The sequence below is a fragment of the Tachyglossus aculeatus genome, chromosome X1, assembly GCF_015852505.1.
Source record: "Tachyglossus aculeatus isolate mTacAcu1 chromosome X1, mTacAcu1.pri, whole genome shotgun sequence".
NCBI classification, from domain to species: Eukaryota; Metazoa; Chordata; class Mammalia; order Monotremata; family Tachyglossidae; genus Tachyglossus; species Tachyglossus aculeatus.
The window spans coordinates 83,694,018-83,718,466 of NC_052101.1; the positions used below are offsets into that span (position 1 = coordinate 83,694,018).

Below are 24,449 nucleotides of genomic sequence, written 5' to 3' on the forward strand. Positions count from 1 at the left end.
CTCTAACTCCAAAGCCCGGGCTCTTTCCACTGAGCCACGCTGCTTCTGTTCTTAACAGAGAACACTCATTACCAGAAGAACATTGCTATAAGCGCTACGGGGCTGGGATGAGTACGGCCCGCTCTCGCGCACCGCTCTCTGAGGGAGGATCTGTTAAGTAAGATGGCGCCGGCCCCCAGGGCGCTTATCCTCCATCCTGCCTGGGCGGGTGGGGCTGCGACCGTCCAGCGCGAGCCTTTGGGCGAGGAGTCGCTCTCCTCTGACGTCGTCGTCGGGCGTCTCCGCTTGGCGCGTTGGGGTCGCTCCGCCTGTCGCCTCCATGCGTCGGGCCGGGCTTTACCTGCAGACCGCGGCGGCCATGGCCACTCGCCGGATCTTGGCGGTCCTCAGCGGCCGAGGGGCAGTCGCCGTGGTGGGCGGGCTCGGGCCCAGGCTCCGGGAAAGCCGCCGACTCCACAGCAGCCCGCGGAGCCTCACCTTCGCCAAAGGGTTGTTTCTGGGGAACATCGACAAGGTAATGGCCGGGGCACCGAGGAGGGCCGAAGGCCCGATACCGGGAAAGGGCCGACTTCTCCACTTCCCCTTCAGCAAAAACTGGAGGAGTTTTCCGCTCCGGCTCTCCTTTTCCTCTCCTTCAACCGCCACGGCCCTCCTGACTCAGGCGCCCCAATCTGAGTTTGGTTCCCCACAACTGGCCGCCGCCTTAGCATCCCATTTTGAAGAAAGAGTTGGAAACACTAGGCCGTCGACTTATTTTGTTCTCTTTCTAATTCAGCCTTATCTAACGCAGCATATCAGTCAGTGCTATGTATGTGTGCAGAGCACTGTACTAAGCGTTTGGAAGAGCACGCTACAAGAGTTGGCAGACAGGTTCCCTGCTCACAAGGAGTTCATAGGCTAAAGAGGGAGACAGATATTATTAATAATAATGATGGTATGTTGTTAAGCGCTTACTATGTACGAAGCACTATTCTAAGCGCTGGTGGGGGGGATACAAGGTGATCAGATTGTCCCCCGGGGGGCTCACAGTCTTAATCCCCATTTTACAGATGAGGCAACTGAGGCACAGAGAAGTTAAGTGGTTTGTCCAAGGTCACACAGCTGACAAGTGGCTGATTGGGGATTCGAACCCATGACCTCTGGCTCCCAAGCCCGCGCTCTTTCCTCTAAGCCACGCTGCTTCTCAATATAATATAAAGAAATAAATGACAGATAGGCATATAAGTATTTTGTTAGAAAAAACTTGATCCTCCCCTTCTCCAAGGAATTTAGAGGCTCTTTTTAAAATGGTATTTGTTAAGCGTTTACTATGAGCCTAACACTATACTTATCGCTGGTATAGGTACAAGATAGTAAGGTTGAACACTGCCCATGTTCCATCTGCATGGCGTAGTGGATAGAGCACAGGCTTGGGAGTCAGCGGGTCACGGGTTCTAATCCAGAATCCGCCACTTGTCTGCTGCGTGACCTTAGGCAAATCACTTCACTTCTCTGGGCCTCAGATGCCTCATCTGTAAAATGGGGATTGAGGCTGTTAGCCCCACGTGGGACAGGGACTGTGTCCAACCCGATTTGCTTGTATCCATCCCAGCGTTTATGGCATAGTGGATAGAGTGTGGTCCTGAGAGTCAGAAGGTCATGGGTTCTAATTCTGGCCCTGCCACCTGTCTGCTTTGTGACCTTGGGGAAGTCATTTAACCTCTCTGTGCCTCGGTTACCTCAACTGTAAAATGGGGATTGACTGTGAGACCCCCGTGGGACAACCTGATCACCTTGTAACCCCCCCAGCTCTTAGAACAGTGCTTTGCACATAGTAAGCACTTAATAAATGCCATCATTATTGTTATTATTATGATAGTGCCTGGCACATAGTGCTTAACAAACACCACAATTATTATATGAGGCTCACAGTCCTAATTCCGATTTTACAGATGAGGTGACTTGAGTCCTAGAAAAGGTAAGTGACTTGCCCAAGGTCACACTACAGATTATTGTTTTTAACAGGCTGTGGAAAGACACGATCAGAGATGGTTTTTAGCCCCCATTATATTGAAAAGGGACTTAGCGGAGTGGCCTCCATGACTATGATTATCCTATTTTGTCTAAATTAGCCCCTTCACAATGGGCGCTTTGAAAAACGTCTATTGCCTTTTAATTGGTCTGAAAATAATTGACCTTATAATTAAAAAAAAAATGTTAGAATAGGTCCAAATGTAAACTGAAGATTAGTCGAAAAGTGGATTTTATCAACAGGGTCTATGACCAGTGAAAAGGTGAGTGCTTGTTAATCTCCCCCTCCAGACTGTAAACTCGTTGTGGGCAGGGAACGTGTCTCCTAATTCTGCTGTTATTATACTCTCCCAAGCACTTACTATAGTGCTTTACACATAGTAAGTGCTCTGTAGATGCAACTGATTCATAGCGAAGATCCTCCTGTTCTGTTCAAGGGATGTGTGTGCTTCTCACCCAAGATGCAAGAAATTTTATTTTGCTGAGGTGGGTGCACGGAGCTTCTCAGCCACAGAGCTTCCTTTATTCCTGGCCAGCTGTCTCACAGTTCATACTCTTGGGTAAAGGAAAATTGGTTCAGAGGACATCCACACCCCAGCATAATCCACTGCCACTACTAGAAAAACAAGTCGAGCAAGTCTCGATAGGGTAGGGGAGGTAGGGTATCTGAAATCAAAATACAGTATTTACTGGCCTGTAGGATGCACCTGTCAGGTTCCACAAGGGTTTAGATGTGTTCATTGTACGTCCCTAAACGTCCCAGTGGATGTCTAGAGCAGGTGTCACACAGTTCTTCCAAGTATCCTGCTGCTACTGTTGGAAGCAGAACTCTGCCCTGTTTGAACCACTGGTTTGACCCAATAATGGGATTTCTTGTGCTTTTATAAGGCTGAGGGGGGATGATTGAAGTTTAAAAAAGTCGAGTACCCTACTGGAATGCAATTAGTGGGCCAGTGGTAATTCTGTGCCTTCCTTCCAAACCTCTACTCCTTCCATCTCACTCCTCTTCTGGGACCATGTCAGGGAGGTAGAACATTAGGGATTGTGGGAAGCAATAACAAAGGGCCTCAAGAAAGAGGAGATCAACCTGCCTTCGAAATCAACCCCCTCACTTCCTAATTACACTTGCACCTGATCTTCCATCCTTGATCACCATCTTCAGCCACTCACTTCTGATGGCTCCTTCCCCCTCTGCCTTCAAACTGTTTGTGTCTCCCTTATACTAAAATAAGAAATGAAACCTTTCTCTGGAACCTACTGCGTCTTCCAGCTACTGTTCCATTGCCTCCCCCTATTCCCATCCAGAAGGGTTGTATAGACCCACTGTCTCCACTTCCTGTCCTCCCGATGTGGGACATGGGCTGTGTCCAACCCGATTAATGTTTACTCCAATACTTAGAAGAGTGCTTGATGCATAGTAAGCGCGTAAGTGCCCAAATCATCCAGTTCCTTTCTTGACCCTCTACTCTCTGGTTTCCACCCCTATCACTTCACTAAGACTGCGTAGCTACTATACCTACTCCTTTGCGTTGTACACTCCAAAGTGGTTGGTACAATGCTTTGCAAACAGTAAGCACTCAAATACCATTGATCGTTGTTCACAGTCCGGCAATTACAATAGCCACAATCCTAGCTATCTTAACCCCAATGTTCTAAAAGTGTGGAAGACCTTTTACTGTCCCTTTGTCCTAACCCTGTCACAAAAGAGAGAATCTGATTGAGATTAATCGGGTAAGGAGACCAGGCCTGCAACAAACAGGAGGAATGGTGACTCCAAGATGTCTTTTACTCCAAGATCGGGGGAGTGTCCAGGCTCACGCTACCGTTTGTCTTCGCCCTTCCACAGAGGATGGTGATAACTGTGAAGCAGAATTGGAGACAGCACCAAACACTGCAAGAAGCAAATCTAACTGCTCAGCAGAGAGCATTCCTTATTAGTACAGTGTGGAAAGTATGGTTGTTCACTCATGGGTCTTTTCAACAACACGTGCACATATGGTGTCTGGAAGGCATAGTGGACAGAGCACGGGACTGGGAGTCAGAAGGGCATGGGTTCTAATTCTGACTCCTCCACTTGTCTGCTGTGTGTCCTTGGGCAAGTCACTTCACTTCTCTGTGCCTCAGTTTCCTTTTCTGTAAAATGGGGATTGAGACTGAGTGCCATGTGGGACAGGGACCTTGTCCAACCCGATTCGCTTGTATCCATCCCAGTGCTTAGTACAGTGCGTGGCACATAGCAAGCACTAAACGAATACCATAATTATTATATGGTTAAACTCCATTTTAACTATGCCTTCTTTGAACCCAAAGGATTTCTGAAATGACAAAAGTAATCTTCATTTCTTCATAAGCAAACATATAAAGTCTGTGAAGTAATGAGTTCCTAGACATTTCTGTAAAACACTTGTCTAAAATTGTAATTGTATTAAAATATTTTCATTTTTAGAAGGATGTTTTCCCATATCCGGAAGTTAGCCAAGAGGAATTGAATGAAATCAAACAATTTTTGGGGCCAGTAGAAAAATTCTTCAGTGAAGAAGGTGTGTTTTCCTTTCCTATTTGAGAAAGAATTTGGGGCCTGAATCAAATTTGTAAATTGCTGGCATATCAGTTTGATTTGAAAAAAACTAGAAAGGTAAGACTGCATGACACAAAGTCACGAAGACAGAATTTCATGTCTACCAGTCCCCAGATGGTGACTTTGATAAGACTCAGTTTGATAAACCATATTTAAACTGAGTTCATCTGGAGGTTAATATAGGGAAATAGAGAACCGGCTATCCTTTCAACAAGTGTTTTAATGAGCGAGTGAGCTCTTGCAATAGTGTTAGCTCTGGCCAAGGTCCCAAGTGATAAGTGAAAAGTGAAAGGTTGAAGAAAAAGGGAGAAATCATTTACATTTAAGAGTATGATCTATAGATAATCTAAGTGCTAATTTTTCCAGTGGATCTTGGGATGCCTGGTCTCCTGCTGGGTCCTAACTTTGAGTCAATTGCTATAGTGCTATTTTTAGAAACTGTCTCTGGGACCCTAAGGCTGTGCTTTCTTGCCCCTATCTCAACTCAACCTCACGTAAAAATACTCCCTTAGAGACAGGGCATGGAGAGGAAGAACAGAAGAACAGAACAGAAGCCTGAACAGATGGTGAAAAACATTTCCTCTGCCTAAAAGCTCAGGTCATTGAACAATTGGAAGACCCTGATTTAGAATCCCTCCCAAATTTGGCAACACCCAACTTCAGTATTGAGCTAGGCATCTGAATCACAGGGAATAATGAGTCCCAGTTCTCAAGCAGTTTGCCAGATATTTGACCCCAGAATAAATTTATGCCATAGGACTCTTTCTGTGATCATTATGCTGTCCCTTGCAGCTTTGAGCAATGCTGTACTTACAGCAAATGCTTTCAGTTTGTAGTTTTTCCAGTGTCTTCTGGGTGCCATTGAGTATGTGGCTATCTGTTTAGCAAAAGAGATGTGTAAGATATCAGTGATCTGCCAAGTGGTGTTTAGCTTGGTAGGAATCCTCAGACCACAGTTCAGTTAATATGGAATCTGGGTCCCAAAAACAAGTATTGTAGCATCATAACCCAGCAGGCAGTTGCCTCGATAGGCACGACCATCTCCATTGCCTGTGTTAGCCAGGTATTTTTTAGGATTTCTGCCGGGCCTGTCCTCCTTGCCAAACCCAGTGACCGTCACCATTAATAGCGTGGTCTGTCCCAGCAGGCATTCCCCTACTTGGACAGCTGGGATTAGGCCCCAGGTCTCACGATTCCTAGAGCTATGCACTTTGCACTGAATCAAGAACAGGGCTGGGGGAAGAAAATGGAAAAAAGTAACAGCAGTGAAAGAGAAATGCAAAGCCCATTATTGATTCTTCTGACTCCCTTTATCCAAGGTATTGATGTAAGACACTTCTTAAAAAAGGTTTGCACAAAATTTATATGTAAAACACCTTGGTTTAACTCAGTATTTTGGAATTGGACGTGAAGGTTTTGCTGAACACCCTAATTCTCTACACTGCACAGTCTTTAGTGCCGTTCAGATTCATGAATGGGCAAAAGTAAATATCTACTGAAGCAGCCTAAGGGAAAGAGCATGCATGGGTTTGGGAGTCACAGGACCTGAGTTCTAATCCCAGCTCCACTGCTTGCCTGCTGTATAACCTTGGGCAAGCCACTTCACTTCTCTGTTCCTCAGTTTCCTTTTCTGTAGAATGGGAATTGAATACTGTTCTCCTACTTAGACTCTGAGCCCCAAATGGGACCTGATTATCTTGTATCTACCCCAGCACTTAGTACAGCGTTTGGTGCACAGTAGGTGCTTAAAAAATACTATTATTATTTATTATTATTATAAAATTTCAATATTTTCCACTTTTCAGTGAACTCTACTAAAATCGACCGGGATGCTAAAATTCCTGAAGAAACTCTAGGCAAACTCAAGGCTCTAGGACTTTTTGGCATGCAGATTCCCGAAGAATATGGTGAGTAAAAATGCCCCAAAATCAGACCACTCTCTAGGATCTTCCTTGAACTCTGATCAGGGACCTAAATTCCAAGAGGTTTTTTTTTCATACTGACAAATGTGCAACCAAATTCTAGCACCTCCCTCTATGAAACCAAAGAAATGGAGTGTGCTGAGAATATTTATAAAGACTAGAAAACATTGTCGAGGCACTCAAATTAGCTCTCCCCCTCCTACCTTGCCTTGGGTTATCTATTATCAACCCAATCGGCACACTCTGCTCCTCTAACACCAGCCTACTCTTCGTACCTTGATCTCGTCTGTCCTGCCTTGCCCATCTCCTCCTTTGGGCCTGGAACTTCCTCCCCCTTCATTTCTGCTAGACCACCACTTTCCCCACCTTAAAAACCCTCCTAAAATCACATCTTCTCCAAGAGGCCTTCTCTGATTAAGCCCTCATTTCCCCTGCCCACTCTTCCCTCACCGTCGACTATGCACAGTGAGCACTTTGATGCTCCCTCAATCCCCACAGCACTTAGGGGAGATAGTAGAGTATAAAGGTATTTATCTGTAATTTATTTTGTCTCTCGCATTTTCGACTACGAGCTCCTTGTGGGCTGGGATTGAATATGCCTACTCTTTTGTACTCTCCCAAGTGCTTAGTATAGTGCTCTGAACACAGAAGCATTGATTGTTTCATTTTTGTCACATCTGATGGATTTTCATGTTTAAAAGAAGTGGTGGTGAGATAATTAATCCTTAGTAGTCCCCCAAATGACAGTTTAACTGAATTTTGGGTACCATTTTTGGGGAAAATCACAATTATAAAACCTTAAGGCAGTCAGCCAATCAGTAGATAGTATGAATGCCCACTGAGTGTGAAGCACTGCACTAAGTCCTTGAGAGAGCAGAACAGTAACAAGGTACCAAGTCTCTGTCTTCGAGGAGCTTACAGTCTAATGATGGGAGACCTGAAGAATCTTTTACAGATTGTGAAAGCAGGAAGAAGAAGACAACTAGAATAGGAAGCAGTACTAACACATCCGGATGAAAGGCCTCAAGTATATACAGAGAGCTCAATTCTGCCAGTGCCTGAATTTACTCCGTGATAGTGAATTGGGGACTTTGGGAGGAGCTTTAGTCCTTTCTGGTCACCTGGGGACTGTTTAGTGTCTGCCTTCAATGCCTGTGCACTGCAGTGAGCTAAAGGGACACTTAATTGTCCAGAAGAGTTAGTGCTCCTCCCAAGCTCTCAACTTAGTATCAATGAGTAACATTTGACCCTGGAAGAAAGAGCTCATAGAAAAAAGTGTTAAATGGAAAGCAGCAGACTTACACGACTGATTTTCAAGTAAAATGCCTTGAAGGGAGTTGGCGGTTTGTAACTGCAGGGGCCCCCTGGGCTATCTGTATAATACGTTCCTTGCAAATGTTGGTGTATTGTGAACCGTCACATTGTGGGATACATTGTCCCATAGACTTAAATGTTTTTTGCTGGTTTCTCGTTTCTGACTCAGCACCAAATTGGTGACTGAGTTTTAAGCCTGACTCACAGTCTTTTAGACTGTGAGCCCACTGTTGGGTAGGGACTGTCTCTATATGTTGCCAATTTGTACTTCCCAAGCGCTTAGTACAGTGCTCTGCACATAGTAAGCGCTCAATAAATACGATTGATGATGATGATGATGACTGAGCCCTTATAGGTGAGTAAATGGCACTCTGTGAATCACTCCCTACTCCCACCCTTTCCCGTGCCCCATCCCCAACACCATTCCTAGGAACTTGCTTGATTGCTGTATACCCCAGATGTGGCCTCTATACCCATCTCCCCAGACCCCTCCTCCTTACGTACCTGCCAGTATTGTTACTTTTTTAACCTGAAACATAGGGGTTTTTTAAAAAATTTTTTAAATGGTATTTAAGCACTTATTGCCAGGCACTGAACTGAGTGCTGGGGTAGATACAAACTACTCTGGGTGGACACCATCCATGTCCCACATAGGGCTCACAGTCTTAATCCCCATTTTACAGATGAGGTAACTGAGGCCCAGAGAAGTTAAGTGACTTTGTCAGGTCACCCAGCAGACAGACCCAGGATTAGAACCTAGGTCCTCTGACTCCCAGGCCTGTGGTCTTTCCACTAGGCCATGCTGCTTCTCTAATAGAAGTGAAAGTCACAGTCCCTAACCTCAAGGAGCTTACAGTATTACAGTTTGAATTTTTTTTAGTAGTATTTAAGTGCTTACTGTGTGCTAGGCACTGTACTAACCACTGGGGTAGATACAAGCTAATCAGGTTGGACACAGTCCATGCCCCACATGTGGCTCACAGTCTTAATCCCCACTTTACAGACAAAGTAACTGAGGCAAAGAGAAGTGAAATGACTTACCCAAGGTCACCCAGCAGACAAGTGGGTGGAGTCAGGCTTAAAACCCAGGTTCTTCCCAAGGTGATTCCCTGTCATTGCCATTTCCAACAGGAAGGAGGCAGGAAAATGTTAGGGGGTCTGGTTGGGTCCCCCATGGCCAAATACCCTAGTCCTGGCCCCATCTCCTTGCCCCAAATGGCAGAGAGTTTGTCCCGGTTACGTTCCCACTTGCTGTTCGCCTTCAGATCCATGCAGCTAAAAAGCTGCAGTTCCCTTCGTCTTGAAGATCAGATGTCGTTTTAGTCTAGGGCATTTCCCAATGTATAGGAGCCAAAAGCTGTGCTAAGACAGCAAAGACTCTCCCCACCGAAAGCAGTTAATGAGTGGGAAGTGGCTGTACCAGTTCTGAAGGTAGCACAAGTTAGGGCAGGAAAGGAGAGATCCCCGCACCCCCGTCCCTTCCATTCAATCGATGGTGTTTATTGAGTGCATCCTATGTGCAGAGCACTGTACTAATGTCTGTTACCTCCCTCCTGAGCCCCTGCTGAAGCGGGGAACCCAGCATAGACAAGTTACTTCTAGGGGAAGAAGGGGCAGGAAGGGAACTGTCTTCCCTATAGCATTTGGATGTCACATTGGGCGCGGCTTATGGATTCTGGGCTATGTATACAGTAGTTTGTGACGCTTCTCCAACTTTTATGTATTCCGGTCATTCAGAATTGGGGATTCGTACTGCCTAAACTGTTCATGGCTTCAAACCGTTTTATTGTTTTACAGAGTACCCCAGGTTCCTTAATGAGAATATAAAGTGGAATCTGAAGAATTGAAGTCTAAAATTAGGGTGTATAAAGGTGGCGTTAACGGAACCATGATTAGAGTAGTGCTTATAATTTTATAGGACAAGTTTCCCTTATTTGCTTTGGAAGACAGTGAATCCACCACCATCCATCACTTCTTGATTTTGGTTTGCTGTCTTCATGAATCAGGAAGCTCCCTTTAATACAAAGCAGTGTTCAGGAAGTCTTCGACTTACAGTTGTCTGAGTTGCAATGGACATCTTGTGTCAGGTTTACGACATCTGGCAGAATAGGTGAGTATTATGCAACCCCACCCCCTTCTCATAGCTCTCCTGCCTCCCTCCTCCCCATGCCCTCTCCCTCCATTCAGTGTCATGCCTGTCACCCCCGAAGACCCTCTCCAGGCCACAAAGGTGGGAGATCAGGGCTGGGAACAAGGGGCGGGGGAGGGCAGTGCTCCTCCCTCCTTCCCTTCCTTTCCTGCCACCAATGGGAGTGACAGCAGCACTGCAGCCGTTCCGGGAGTCCTTCACGTTACCCTTCCCCTCTACTTATCCTATCTCGGGGCTGGTCCTCACCCACTTTACCCAGCAGCAAATCTTTGGTGACAGCAGCAGGTGTCATGTGTCTCGCTCATTATCCTCCCCCTCCTCCAGCCTCATGGTGCCAGGGACCGGTTGGGACCCCATATACTCATTCATTCAATCATATTGAGTGCTTACTGTGTGCAGAGCACTGTACTAAGCGCTTGGGAAGTACGAGTTGGCAACATATAGAGACGGTCCCTACCCAACAATGGGCTCACAGTCTAGAAGGGGGAGACAACGAAACAAAACATGTGGACAGGTGTCAAGTCATCAGAATAAATGGAGATAAAGCTAGATGCACATCATTAACAAAATAAATAGAATAGTAAATATGTATAAGTAAAATAGAGTAATCAATCTTTACAAACATGTGCAGGTGCTGTGGGGAAGGAGGTGGGGCGGGGGGATGGAGAGGAGGAGAGGAAAAAGGGGGCTCAGTCTGGGAAGGCCTCCTGGAGGACGTGAGCTCTCAGTAGGGCTTTGAAGGGAGGAAGAGAGCTAGCTTGGCGGATGTGTGGAGGGAGGGCATTCCAGGCCAGGGGGAGGACATGGGCCGGGGGTCGACGGCGGGACAAGCGAGAACAAGGCACAGTGAGGAGGTTAGCAGCAGAGGGTGCGGGCTGGGCTGTAGAAGGAGAGAAGGGAGGTGAGGTAGGAGGGGGCGAGGTGATGGAGAGCCTTAAAGCCGAGGATGAGGAGTTTTTGCTTAATGCATAGGTTGACTGGCAGCCACTGGAGATTTTTGAGGAGGGGAGTAACGTGCCCAGAGTGTGTCTGTAGAAAGATGATCCGGGCAGCAGTGTGAAGTATAGAGTGAAGTGGGGAGAGACAGGAGGATGGGAGATCAGAGAGGACGTGGTCCGGCACTAGCAATGGCTGCAACAGACATTGTGGGGGTGCTGTGTAGTCCTCTCCTGCCCTTATCCCTCCCTGGCTCCTTCGTGACCCACCCTATTCTAGCGTCTTGGCTCTGCAGCCACAGAGGGGGTAGTGGCAGAGGGAGAAGGTAGTCCTCTCTGCTAGGTCACTGCCTCGGGAGACCTCTCTGGCCCAGGAACAGGGGCTGGCGAGAGGCAGGGAATAGCTGCTGTGGCAGTGGTGTCTCAGGGCCTTCTCCTCCTCTTCCTCCACCCCAGTGCAGTGCAGCCTTGTAGAGTGCTTCAGCCCAGTCTAACCTGGCCTAGGGGCTCCACTCAACTGCCCTCAAAGTGGGAACCCCAAAGCAAGGCTGGAATTGCTGATTGCAGTAATATGGTCCCCCCCATAGTGAGGTCCAGCTGGCACTGGGCCCCTCCCTTTCGCCCCCCCTTCTGCATCCGACTCCTGAATAGTTGCTTGTAATAATATTTGGGCAGACCAGAACAGGCATCTCCACCAACAATCATAAGAACAGGCATTGGCAGCCAGAAATGACTTTCAAGAGGAAGAGTTTCACCTGCTTTTTAAGATCTAACCTGTCGGTCTGTGCCATGTGAATCCCACCCCTCTCACCTCCCTTTCCGTTATCTTCCATTTCTCCCTGTCACACTCCTCTGGTCCTTTCCCTTCTGTATTCAAACATGCTCAAGTCTCTGGCATTCTGAAAAAGGATTCCCATGACTCCACAACATCTTCCAGCTTCACCCCATCACCCTGCTCCTATTCCAGCCAAACCCTTTGAGTGGATACTCATTTCCCACTGTCATAATTTCCTCTCAAATAGCTCTCTTCTCAGTCATCTGTAATATGATGTTTGCCGCCTTTTCTCTTCTGAGACAATGTTCCCTAAGGTCTCCAGTGGCCTTCAGGTCAAGTCTGATAGGCTCTACTCTGGCCTAATCGTCCTTGATCTCTCAGATGCCTTTGGTACTATTGATCGTCATCATTGTTAGCGTTTATTGAATGTCTGCTGTGTGCAGAGCACTGCGTTGACTGCTCTGGTGTGAACAAAAGAGAAGACACAATTCCCGCCTTCAGGGAGCTTGCAGTCTAGCGGGGAAATCACACATGTCAATTTACAGGTAAGGGGAGTAATAGAGCATCAGAGAGGTGCAGGTGTGCTACGGCAGCTGTGGTACTGTCTTCGAGACCATCTCTCCAGCCTTGGTTTCATTGGTAAGGTATTCTCTTGGTTTTCTTCCCCCTCTTTTCCAGTCTTTATTAGTTCTTTTTCTTCCCCTCCCCCTTTAACTGTGGGAGTTTCACAAAGCCATGGCCTGGGACCAGCTCATCTCACTCACCACACATTTTCTTGGGGGAGCTCAGCCACTCACATGGTTTCAGTTCCCATCTCGTTGCAGGTGACTCCCAAATCTACCCCCACCAGCCCTGACTTTTCTAGAACACCTGCTTTATGATCTTGCGTTTCCTCCTGCTTCTAGGACATTTCCATCCGGATGATCCATTGGCAGCTTAAAACTCAGTATGGCAGAAGTGGACACGCCTCACCTCTCCAAATCCACCTCCTCTTCCTGACTTGCCTATCACAAGCAACAGGCCCACTGTCCTTCCTGTCTTAGCAGCTCAGAACTTAGGTGTCACCTTTTGCCTTCTCTAAAGTCATTTTTTCTCTCATTCTCTATAGACTGTTGGGTTTTCCTCCATAATATTTTCTGGATCAGTCAATCGTATTGAGCGCTTACTGTGTGCAGAGTACTGTACTAATGCTTTGGAGAATACAATACACAGAGTTGGTAGACATTTTCCCTGCCTACAATGAGCTCAAGTGCTTAGTACAGTGATTTGCACACTGTAAGCGCTCGATAGATACGATTGAACTTAACAGTCAAGAGCATCTGGTTTGTTCTTTCCTCTATACCCTTACAGCCCCTTCCCTAGTTGAAGCTTTCATCAGCTTCTGCCTTAATTACTGCATCAGCTTTCCTTACTGGTCTCCTTGGCTTAGTTTCTCCCCTCTTCGGCCTACCCCTCTCTTTACCTGCCCTGAGTCTCTTCCTAAAGTGCTGGTCAGAGGGCATCATTCCACTCCTCAAAAATCTCCAGTGGCTACCCATTTATCTGCACATCAAACAAACTCTTGAACATTGGATTCCAGGTCCTCAACCAGCTGTCTCCTGACCTTTCTGCTCTCTTTGCTCCTCCCAGGCTAACTGAATTGTACCTCAGTTTCAACTCTCCTGCCACCAATCCATCCCCTTCCCCTGCCCAGAACTCCCTCCCCCTTCAAATCCTCCAGAATATATCCCTCTGTCTCTCATCCGTCCCTCCTCAAAGTCCTCCTGAGAAGCAACTTCTTTCAGAAGCTATTCTCCATGAGCTCTCCCACCTCCCCAGGCGCACCATCCCATCAGCTTTCCTTATCCCCCTTAGCACGTGTGTGTACATTGGTTTTAGTCCTTAAATTTTCCTGTTACCAGTTGCACTTAGGTTTTTCCTCCTGTTCCCACTGTAAGAGTACACTTCATGGTTGCCTATCTCCCCCATTCGATTGTAATCTCCTCAAGGATAAGAGTTGTCTGTTTCTTACATATGCTTACATGCAAAACCTATACTACTTCCAACCCTGGGATACATCTGGTATTATCTGATACCGTAACCCAGGTTAAACAGTTCCTGGGATATAACCTATATTGTTTGAGGTGCAAAAACCCTGCTGGCTTGACATTTTGGTCAAGCATAGAGGTGAGTAATTTCCTCCCACTTGGGCTGAGGTTAAACAAATAGATCTTGGAGGAAGCTCTGCCTACAGTTGGTGTCAAATTTTAAAGGCGTAGACGAGATAACCGAAGAAGTTGTTGGATGATGATGCAGATGTCGCTGAGTTCATTGAATCTTCTTCAGAGGAATCCGTTGTCCATTGAGGACTTTGTTGAACTTCAAGGAGGACTTTGTTGAACTTTGACAATCCAGTGCATCATTGCAAGATGCTGCAATAGACGAAGTTGTGGTTTCCACCATCAGTTAAGCTTTTGGGAATAAGCAGATTGGCATCAGTTTTCAAGAAAGTGGATTAATTTTCAAAATGAAGATGACTGATGGAGATGGGAGTTCCAAGGCATGCGGAGTTGTGTAGAAGGAATTAGCCTGAAGATGAGGCTAATTTTCAACCTAAATTGGACAAATTCCTCACTAAAATTTTAAAAAACTGTACAGTAGTCAGCAGAACATGTTGACTTCTGCAGCCCTCTGCAAAATTAATGTTGATTTAGTTAATGTGATATTTTGTTTTGAATTACTTTAGCAAAGATCAAAAAGTAGTTTAGTGATGCTTAATATAGAAGTATTTAGTGATGTTACATGTGATACTATCTACAAGTGTGGCTCAGTAGAAAGAGCCCAGGCTTTGGAATCAGAGGTAATGGGTTCAAATCCCGGCTTCACCACTTGTCAGCTGTGTGACTTTGGGCAAGTCACTTCACTTCTCTGTGCCTCAGTGACCTCATCTGTGAAATGGGGATGAAGACTGTGAGCCCCCCGTGGGACAACCTGTTCACCTTGTAACCTCCCCAGCACTTAGAACAGTGCTTTTCACATAGTAAGCACTTTATAAATGCCATTATTATTATTAATAAATGCCATTACAGTGTGCAAAGCCCAGTATGAAGTGCTACGAAAAAGTACAAGGTTTAAAAATAAGGTTCCTGGCCACCAAGCGGCTCACAGTCTAAAATGGGAGGGCAAGAGTGTGGGACCGGGGGTGGGGGGGGGGGAGGATGTTTTGGGGGCAGGGGAGGAAGGGTGGTGTGTTTGACAACAGACACACAAGGAAACAAAAACAAAACAACATAAAAGGGCAAAGACAAGAATACTTATAGGAGCTGCAACTACTGGGTCTAATTCCCAACTATGTATTCTTTCCCAGGGCTTAGCATTAAGAGCTTAATAAGTAATATTACTGCTTCTACTTGGCCACTCAGGCAGGGCTGTCCAGAATTGAACGGCCTCTGCCATGAGGACCCCAGTGTTCTAAAAACTGTTTAGTCCTTGTTTCCCCACTCCAGAACCTCCAGTGGTTGCCCATCTACCTCCACATCAAACAGAAACTCGTTACCATCAGCTTTAAGGTATTCAATCACCTTGCCAACTCCTACCTCACCTTGCTACTCTCCTACTACAACCTAGTCCACACACTTCACTTCTCTAATGCCAACCTACTCGCTGTACTTAAATCTCTTCTGTCTTGCCGCCAAGCTCTCGCCCATGGCCTGTCTCTGGCCTGGAACGCAATCTATCTTCATATCTGACAATTACTCTCTTCACTTTTAAAGCCTTATTGAAGGCACATCTCGAAGAGGCCTTCCCTGACTAAGCCCTCATTACCTCTTCTCCCACTCCCTTCTGCATTGCCCTTGCACTTGGATTTGCTCCCTTAGTTACCTCAGCCCCACAGCACTTATATACATGTCCGTAATTTATATTAATGTCTGTTGTCCCCACCCCGCCTATACTGTAAACCTGTTGTGGGCAAGGAACGTGTATAATAACTCTTATATTATTCTCTCCCAAGTGCTTGGTACAGTGCTCTGCACACAGTAAGCATTCCGTAAATATGATTGATTGACAGAAGGCACCCTGCCCTTTGTCTTCACCCTGGGACCTAGTGGCATGGGGAATGGTGGCTGCAGGGCATTTTTTGGGCAGCAAGGCTTGCACTCCAGTATCAGAGGATTGATAGGGCCCTGGGCTACTAATTTGTCCTCATCACAAGAACACAACTGTACCAATATAGAGTACATAAAGGAATTTCATTTTTCCAGAGGTTTCTGAAAGCGTCCCAGTTTATAACAGGCAAGTCACAATACAGCTCCATTTACAAGGAGCATCAACCCAACGAATCCTGGGCAACACCTTCATAGTTTCCCCTTCGTGCTTGAAGAGGATGTCTGTGATGGACAAAGTCCCCTATCTTTCCCAGCACTTAGAACAGTATTCTGCACACAGTAAACACTTAGTAAATGCTACTGCTACCTGTGAGTGCATGCATGTCTGAAAAGGCCAGTGTGGGATCCAAGTCCCCAATGCACGGCACACAAAAATGTTACCTTGTGCTGTTGTTTGCAGCACCTGATACGGTTCCATGGTGCCATGTACAGGGCCACTGGATGTTATTGATGTGTGCCAAAGTCCTTTGTTTAGGAGGAGTTTCCGACCCTTGAATCCCTGCGGTCCCTTAACTTGATTTGTGAGTCAGTGCAGGTTTCTCCATGCTTCATTTTTGTCTGAGTCCTGAGGCGTTAGTGTAATAACTCTTGTGTGCAGATAGGTTTTTTTTTCTTATCTCTGAATCATTTGAGTCACACCAGTTTTGGTGAGTTTGCCCGCCCAGACTCAGTTTCTTGATGGCTACCTGCTAGATTGTATCATGGAGAAATGCCTGTGCGTTGTTTCTGTTGGGTGGTGTTGTGTGAGTTTCCTGTTCTAACAGGCCTTTTGTAATACTGCTGCAGAAGTTTGTCGAAAGTCCCCTTTTTTCGGGATTTGTTGCTTTTCTTGTATCCTCCCAAGTGCCTGGTACAAGGCTTTGTACACTTAGGTGCTCAGTGAATACTTATCTGATCATATCTGTAATTTATTGTATCTGTAACTTATTTATATTAATGTCTGTCTCCTCCTCTAGACTGTAAGCTCATTGTAGGCAGGGAATGTGTCTGTTCATTGTTACATTGTACTCTCTCAAGCACTTAGTACAGTTATCCGGACACTATGTGTTCAGTAAATACGATTGAATGAATAAATGAATGAATGAGGGGCTGAATTCCTGACTTTCAAGAGACCTGCACCTTGGTCTCAGGCCATCCAGGAAGGGGACCATGTCATACTTCTTGTGTCTTGGGATCACTGACATGGGAATTGGCACCCTAGCAGTCCGGGCTTGTTTTGGCTTGTCTTGGAACACTGTGGCATGTTTGCCAGGGTTTCCCTGTGCCTTCTTTTAGATGAGTACAAATGGCCTTTTCCATGTTGAAATTCATTTATTTCCCAATCTATTCTGTTCTGCCCTTAACACGTGTTTTTACTTAGTACTTTGATGAGTGCTGTTAAAACATTTTTCTGACATCATGAATCTGTTTGGAGGCTGCAGGACATAGTTGGAAGAAGTGGTTAGTCAGTTGTATTTATTGAGTGCTTACTGTGAGTAGAGCACTGCACTAAGCGCTTGGGGGAGAGTACAGTGTAACAATATAAAAGACACATTCCCTGCCCACATGAGGGGGAGACAGACTTCAGTGCAAACAAATAAAATTACAGATATGTACATAAGGGCTGAGGGGCTGGGAAGGGGGCGGTGAATAAAGGGAGTGAGTTTAAGGCGGTGCAGAAGGGAGTGGGAGAAGAGAAAAGGAGGGCTTAGAGAAGGCCTTTAGTTCATTTTGTCATATTTATTGAGTGCTTACTATGTGCAGGGCACTGTAGTAAGCGCTTGGGAAGTACAAATCGTCAACATATAGAGACGGTCCCTACCCAACAACGGGCTCATAGTTGGTTGTACCTGTGCACATAGCATTTGACCTGAGGTAAACACTTAATAATAAATGTAGTATTTAAGTGTATCCTATGTGCCAAGCACTGTACTAAGCGCTGGCGGGGGTACAAGATAATTAGGTCCCACCTGGGGCTCACAGTCGAGTAAGAGGAAGCACATTTTGCAGATGAGGGAGCTGAGGCACAGAGAGGTTGTCACACCCAAGGTCACACAACAGGTACGTGGCAGAGCTGGGATTAGAATCCATTCATTCATTCAATCGTATTTATTGAGTGCTTATTGTGTGCAGAGCACTGTACTAAGCGCTTGGGAAGTACAAGTTGGCAATATATAGAGACGGTCCCTACCCAACAGCGGGCTCACAGTCTAGAAGGGAGAGACAGACAACAAAACAAAGCATATTAACAAAATAAAATAAATAGAATAGTAAATATGTACAAGTAAAATAGAGTAATAAATATGTACAAACATATATACAGGTGCTGTGCGGAGGGGAAGGAGCCCTGTAACTCCCAGGCTTGGGCTCTTACCAGAAGGCCATGCTGCTTCTCTTAAAACCCATATTTTCCTTAATGTGGGACTCTGATAGAGCACAGCCCCCACCTTATAGGCAATCTGGATGTATAATTATTGTATGTGGGTTGGAACCCATTGTTCTTGAAACCTCCATCATGGAGCAATGCATATCAGTACACCATCATAATTTTGTAGTTACATAACCTAATGACTTCGAATGTTTTTATGTTGTAAAACTTAGTGATAGTGCAAAATAACTTAAAGCAATAAATAGGCTTTTGTGCTCCTTCCCTCTACTGAACGAATGAAATTATTTGTTGTGGCACCTCTTCACAGGTAATCTAGATGGCTTTCATTTCAGATTATGGGGTTTCATTGGCACATTAATAAGTATATGGGGGTACTCTTTGGAGGAGTTTACTGTTAAGTGCTCACTATGTTCCTGGCACTGTTCTAAGTACTGAATTAGAGGTTAATCAGGTTGGTCACAGACCCTGTCCCACATGGGGCTCAGTCTATGGAGGTGGGAAATTGGAGAAAGGGAAGGTTTAGGAGGGAAGATAGAAAGTTCAGTTCAATTTTGTATGTAGTGAATTTGAGGCACTTTTCCAAGTGACAGTTTCTTGGAGGCAAGGAGTAGATGTGAGATTTAAAAGTGGGGTAAAGGTCAGGGCTAGAGAGGAAGATTTGGGAATTGACTTTCATAGAGGTGGTAGTCAATCAGAGGTATTTAGCACTTACTGTGCAGAGCAATGTACTAAACCCTTGGGAGAGTACAATACAACAGAGTCGGTAGATGCATTCCCTCCCCACAAGGAGCTTACAATCTAGTTGGGGAGACAGATGTGGAAAATAAATTACGGATTTGTACATAAATGCTGTGGGAATGATAGTGGAGTGAATATGAAGTGTTTACAGGTTACTGATCCAAGTGCATAGGGAGTAGGGGAATCCAGGACTTAGGGAAGACCTCTTGGAGGAGTTGTGATTTGAATAAGGCTTTGAAAGTGGAGAGAGTGGTGGTCCGTTGTATGAAGGGGGAGGGAGTTTTGGGCCAGAGGGATGACATGGGCAAAGGGTTGGTGGTGAGATTGAGGTACAGTGAGTAGGCCGGTTTGTGTTTGTGCTGAGTTGTAGGGAAATCAGCGGAGTAAGGTAGGTAGGAGGGGGGAGAGCCGATTGAATACTGCCAGTAGTAAGGATTTTGATGCAGAGGTAGATGGGCAATCATTGGAGGTTCTTTAGGACTGGGGAGATGTGGGCTGAAAGGTTTTTCAGAATAATGATCCAGGCAGCAGAGTGAAGTAAGGACTGGAGTGGGGAGAGTCAGGGAGATCAGTGAGGAGGCTGCTGAATTTAGGCAAGGTGGGCTGAAAGAATGTGTGAAGAGTAAAGGACACAGAACGGGTTCTTGTGAGACTCCCACAGTTAAGCGGATGAGAGATGGAAAAAGAGCCGGGGAAAGAAACACTGGGAGCAATTGGAGAGGAAGGAGGAGAGCAAGGTACTAAATTTTGAGCATCCGCTACCAAAGTCAGCAGAACAAGCTCCTGCAGGTTCCTGCAAACACTTAATCATGTTGAACCTCATTTGCAAAATGACAATGTCATACTTTGAATTTCTTGAATAAAGTTTTAACTGTAGTGCAGTGATGCTGCATTATGGTATACACCTGAGAAGGAAGTTCCTATTTCTTCTCTATAGGTTTTGGAACTGATGCCCATTTTTATAATGTGGTAAGTGTATGGTATAGTGTTCCTCACGATACAGTCATTCACATCACAACTACATTTTCCAGACCATAATCCTGTTGTATCATGGTGTATGTCTGTAAATGCTAACACTTTTCAGAGCAAAATTCAGAGGCACTTAACACTGAGCCACAATCAGAATTTGGTTAGTCTGGAGAGACATTGTTTGGTTCCATCTCTTTCGGTTTTAGCATTTCTAATCTTGTCCTAAAGTTGTGATAGTCCTGTTCCCCTCTTCATTAACATATCCTAATTCTTACTGTTGCTTTCCTCTTTGCTTGACCGTTCTCAATGTTGTTTTAGTAGTTTGCCAATTTGATACCCTTCCTGTCCTTTCAGAACAGCAGGAGAACATGCAGAGTTGTCTTTAAAAACCATTCAGCCTCCTCAGACTCCCAGCATTTTTTTCTCGATCTCTCACATTGCTGTCCTCAGCCTGTTTAAATATGTTTTCAAAAGTTTATTTTGATTATCTTAGGGTCTTCTCTCCTCCTTTCCCAATCACCTCGTGATTGTGTCCACCAAGATTTCCATCTGACCTTTAAATTATCACGTAATTCTCTGTTGTTAGAATTAAATCAAATTAAGGACATCTGCCCTGGTTAATTCCTCTACCTTTTGCATAAGTTTTTCCCAGTGCAGTCCCAAAACCTGCTTGAAAATGGATCCAGTTCTGGCACAGTAGGCCTTCTTCCATGGAGAATACATCATTGTCCAGGAATCCAAACGGATTGTGCAGCCAGAAACTAATCTGTTTCTGAACCTTTCCCCTTAACTAAGATGATTAAAGCAAACACCATCTGTGCCGCTTCTGCTTCACCTTTGTCCCCAGAGCCTCATGAGTACTCCCAATATGTGCCGAGTGAAACTGGGTAGCATAACTACTTTCCATAGGATAAGGAATGTGAGGTGTTTGGCATCAGCTGGGACTGCAGATTTGGGCGTTTAGTTTTGGATTTAAAGTAGCCCATGATTTGTGAGTGCCCTTTGGACATTTTCCCTCTTTATTCTGTTTTGCTGTTTTTGAGGTCTAGTTTTATGTGTTAGGAATGTGTCCAACTCTGTTACATAGTACTCTCCCAAGCACTTAGGACGGTGTTCTGCACACAGTATGCACTCAATAAGTATGGCTCATTGATGAATTTTTGGTATGTTGCAGTTGTAGATCTAGTGAATTTAAAATAAAAAATGTTTCTGAAGTACAATTATTTGGATTGGCAGTAGTAAAATGTATGTTTGTTTTTACTAGGTGGTCTTGGTCTGTCGAATACAATGTATGCACGCTTAGGAGAAATAATTTCACTGGATGCATCAATCGCAGTAACCTTGGCAGCACATCAAGCTATTGGGCTTAAGGTAATGTGTTTTCTTTTTTTATGGTATTTGTTAAGTGCTTACTATGTGTCAAACACTGTTCTAAACGCTGGGTGGATTGGCTTTCAAAATTTCTCCAAATCACTAGTGTTCAGTTATCATAGTTGCTTATTTCCTCATAAAAATTCAAATTCCTACACGTTGGGTAGTTTCACTTTGTTTCTTGGTCATAGGGTAAACATGAGCACCCCTTAAATCTCATCAACAAGGTATTCTAGTGATGAGAAAAGAGCACTTCTATGAGCACTTCTTGGAGGAATAATCATTCTGTAATCTTTACTGTGAATGATGTCTGCTAATGTAATTCCCATTTCTGAATGAAAATTGAATCAGTAACATCTGTAGCTTTGAAGTCAAGTAGGTAAACACTCCCTGCAAAATGAGTTGTATGTGTTTGTTATTTTCCAATTAAAGATAGTATTTTGTAACCCCCCCACTGGTTATATCACAATAGGCTAAACACTGAGGTGAGTTCAGAGCAATCAATCAATGGTACTTATTGAGCGCTTACCTTGTGCAGAGCACTTTGCTAAGCACTTGGGAGAGTAATAATAATGATGGTATTTAAGCACTTACTATGTGCAAAATATAATACAACATGGTTGACATGATCCTAGCCCACAAGGAGCTGACGGTCTAGCAGGGAAGACAGAAAAATAAATTACAAATAGGAGAAGCAACGGTTCATAGGGCTACATACATAAGTGCATAGGGGGTCCAGACCCAAATTCTTAGAGGACAAAAGGATGGAGGGAGATTTGGATGAGGAGGTGAGAGGTTAGTCAGGGAAGGCCTCCTGGAAGAGGGATGATTTTGATAATGGGGAGAATGGTGGGTTGGTGTACGGAGAGCAAAGTTGGTGGGCTGGGTTGTAGTGGGAAAGGAGTGATTATAGGTATGATCAATCAATCAGTGGCATTGATTGAGCGCTTACCATGTGCAGAGCACTGTACGAAACACTTGGGAGAGTAGTCAGTCATTTGTATTTTTGAGCGCTTTTTCTGTGCAGAGCACTGTACTGAGCACTTGGGAGAGTACAATATAGCATTATCATAGATACATTCCCTTCCCACAACGAGCTTACTTCTAACGGAGTTTGTAGATATATTCCCTGACCAGAGTGGAGAGAGCTGATTGCTTTAAAGCCAATGGCAAGGAGTTCCTGTTGGAGGGGAGGTGGATAGGCAACCGTTGGAGGCTAGGAATGGGGAGACATGTGTAGGATGTTTTTTTTAGCACGCAGTCAGCGGTTGATAAATACCCTAATTAATCAACCAGTATAGAGCTGTTAGTGGAATTGAAAGAAGGTGCTTAGAGAGTGAGTTCATCCATGTGTAGGAGTGTAGTCACACTGTACATCCGTAAGAGTAACAGAACACCTTTTCGAAGCTCCCCAAAGGCAGAGATTGTGTCTTCTAACTCTCTTATATGCTCCCACATGCTTAGCACAGTGCTATACACACAGCAATCAGTACATTTGATTGATCGATTCTAGCTCCTGCCGGCTTGGGGTTAGCAGTGCATTCCTACCTAAGACAGCTTAGGCCTTAGAGACGTTGCCAAAAGGCCAAGAGGGAATGCATGTATCCTGTTGGTAGCAGGGCATGGGCTTGATTTGTTTTTCTTTCTTTTTTTTTTTTTAATGGCATTTAAGCACTTAGTATGTGTCAAACACTGTTCTAAGCACTGGGTACATGCAAGGTAATTAGGTGGCACACAGTCTCTGTCCCGTATGGAGTTCACAGTTTTAAGTGGGAGGGAGAACAGCTATCTCCATTTTACAGAGAAGCAGCATGGCTCAGTGGAAAGAGCACAGGCTTGGTAGTCAGGTCGTGGGTTCTAATCCTGGCTCCCCCACATGTCTGCTGTGTGACCTTGGGCAAGTCACTTGACTTCTGAGCCTCAGTTACCTCATCTGTTAAATGGGGATTAAGATTGTGAGCCCCATGTGGGACAACCTAATCACCTTGTATCCCCCAGCGCTTAGAACAGTGCTTTGCACATAGTAAGCACTTAACAAATGCCATTATTATTATTGTTACAGTTGAGGAAACTGAGGCACAGAGAAGTTAAGTGACTTGTCCAAAGTCACAAAGCAAGTAATTGGCAGAGTTGGGATTAGAACTCAGGCCCCTGCTGTCTCCACTAGGCCGCACTACTTTTCTTTTTCCAGTAGTAGTAATGGGTTGTGCTATGTCATCTCAATTGTTCCCTTGTGACCAGTAAAGCACCCTGTGAGGTGGATGGCAGGGGTTGTGGGTGCAGTCTGGTTATAAAACAGGTAAACATAGATTGCCTCAGCAGCAAGCGTGCTGCCCCTCACCCACTTCATGAGCCATTGATTAGTGAAGAACTCTTGGTAGTCAAACAAGAGATTGACATCTTCCCTTCTTGGTAAAACCAGCAGCTATGACGTCCTAAGGAAATCAATCAATGGTATTTATTAAGTGCTTGCTGTATACAGAGCATGGTATTGAGTGCGTGGGGGAGTATAAGAGGTCAGTTCAGCAGGGAAGCAATTTGGATAGAGAGGAAGAGGCAGATTCTAGAGATACAGTGTAGGTAGTTCCAACAGGATTTGGTGGCTGACCCTAGAAACTAACTTATGCATTACATGAGAGTGAAATGGAATGAACATTCTCTGAAGAGTTTGGAGAGGTGCAGTAAAGGAAAAAAAGGGGTTCTATAGGTGTTTAAGGCACAGGGATTTTTTTTTTCTTGCTGTAGAATTCAAGGCCCTACTGAGAGCTCACCTCCTCCAGGAGGCCTTCCCAGACGGAGCCCCCTCCTTCCTCTCCCCCTCTCCCCCTCTCCATCTCCCCCGCATTACCTCCTTCCCTTCCCCACAGCACCTCTATATATGTATATATGTTTGTACGTATTTATTACTCTATTTTACTTGTACATATTTATTCTATTTATTTTATTTTGTTAATATGTTTTGTTTTGTTCTCTGTCTCCCCCTTCTAGACTGTGAGCCCACTGTTGGGTAGGGACCGTCTCTATATGTTGCCAACTTGTACTTCCCAAGCACTTAGTACAGTGCTGTGCACACAGTAAGCGCTCAATAAATACGATTGAATGAATGAATGTTCTCCTCCCCATTGCCCCCAGTCAATCCTCTACTTCCTCATTCCCTTACTTGGAGTAACAAGTC

The 24,449-nt window shown here is 45.1% G+C and overlaps 1 protein-coding gene across 2 annotated transcripts in view; it reads left to right on the forward strand.

Moving 5' to 3' along the window:
• Positions 1 to 305: 305 nt before the first annotated feature.
• ACAD9 (acyl-CoA dehydrogenase family member 9) overlaps positions 306 to 24,449 on the forward strand; it is a 55,197-nt gene continuing 31,053 nt past the window's right edge. For both annotated transcript variants that reach the window (XM_038740826.1, XM_038740827.1), the window contains exons 1-4: positions 306 to 514; positions 4,457 to 4,550; positions 6,394 to 6,495; positions 21,168 to 21,274. In XM_038740826.1, coding sequence (XP_038596754.1) covers positions 320 to 514; positions 4,457 to 4,550; positions 6,394 to 6,495; positions 21,168 to 21,274 — 498 coding nt within the window. In that variant the 5' untranslated portion in view covers positions 306 to 319. The remainder of the gene's footprint in view (positions 515 to 4,456; positions 4,551 to 6,393; positions 6,496 to 21,167; positions 21,275 to 24,449) is intronic.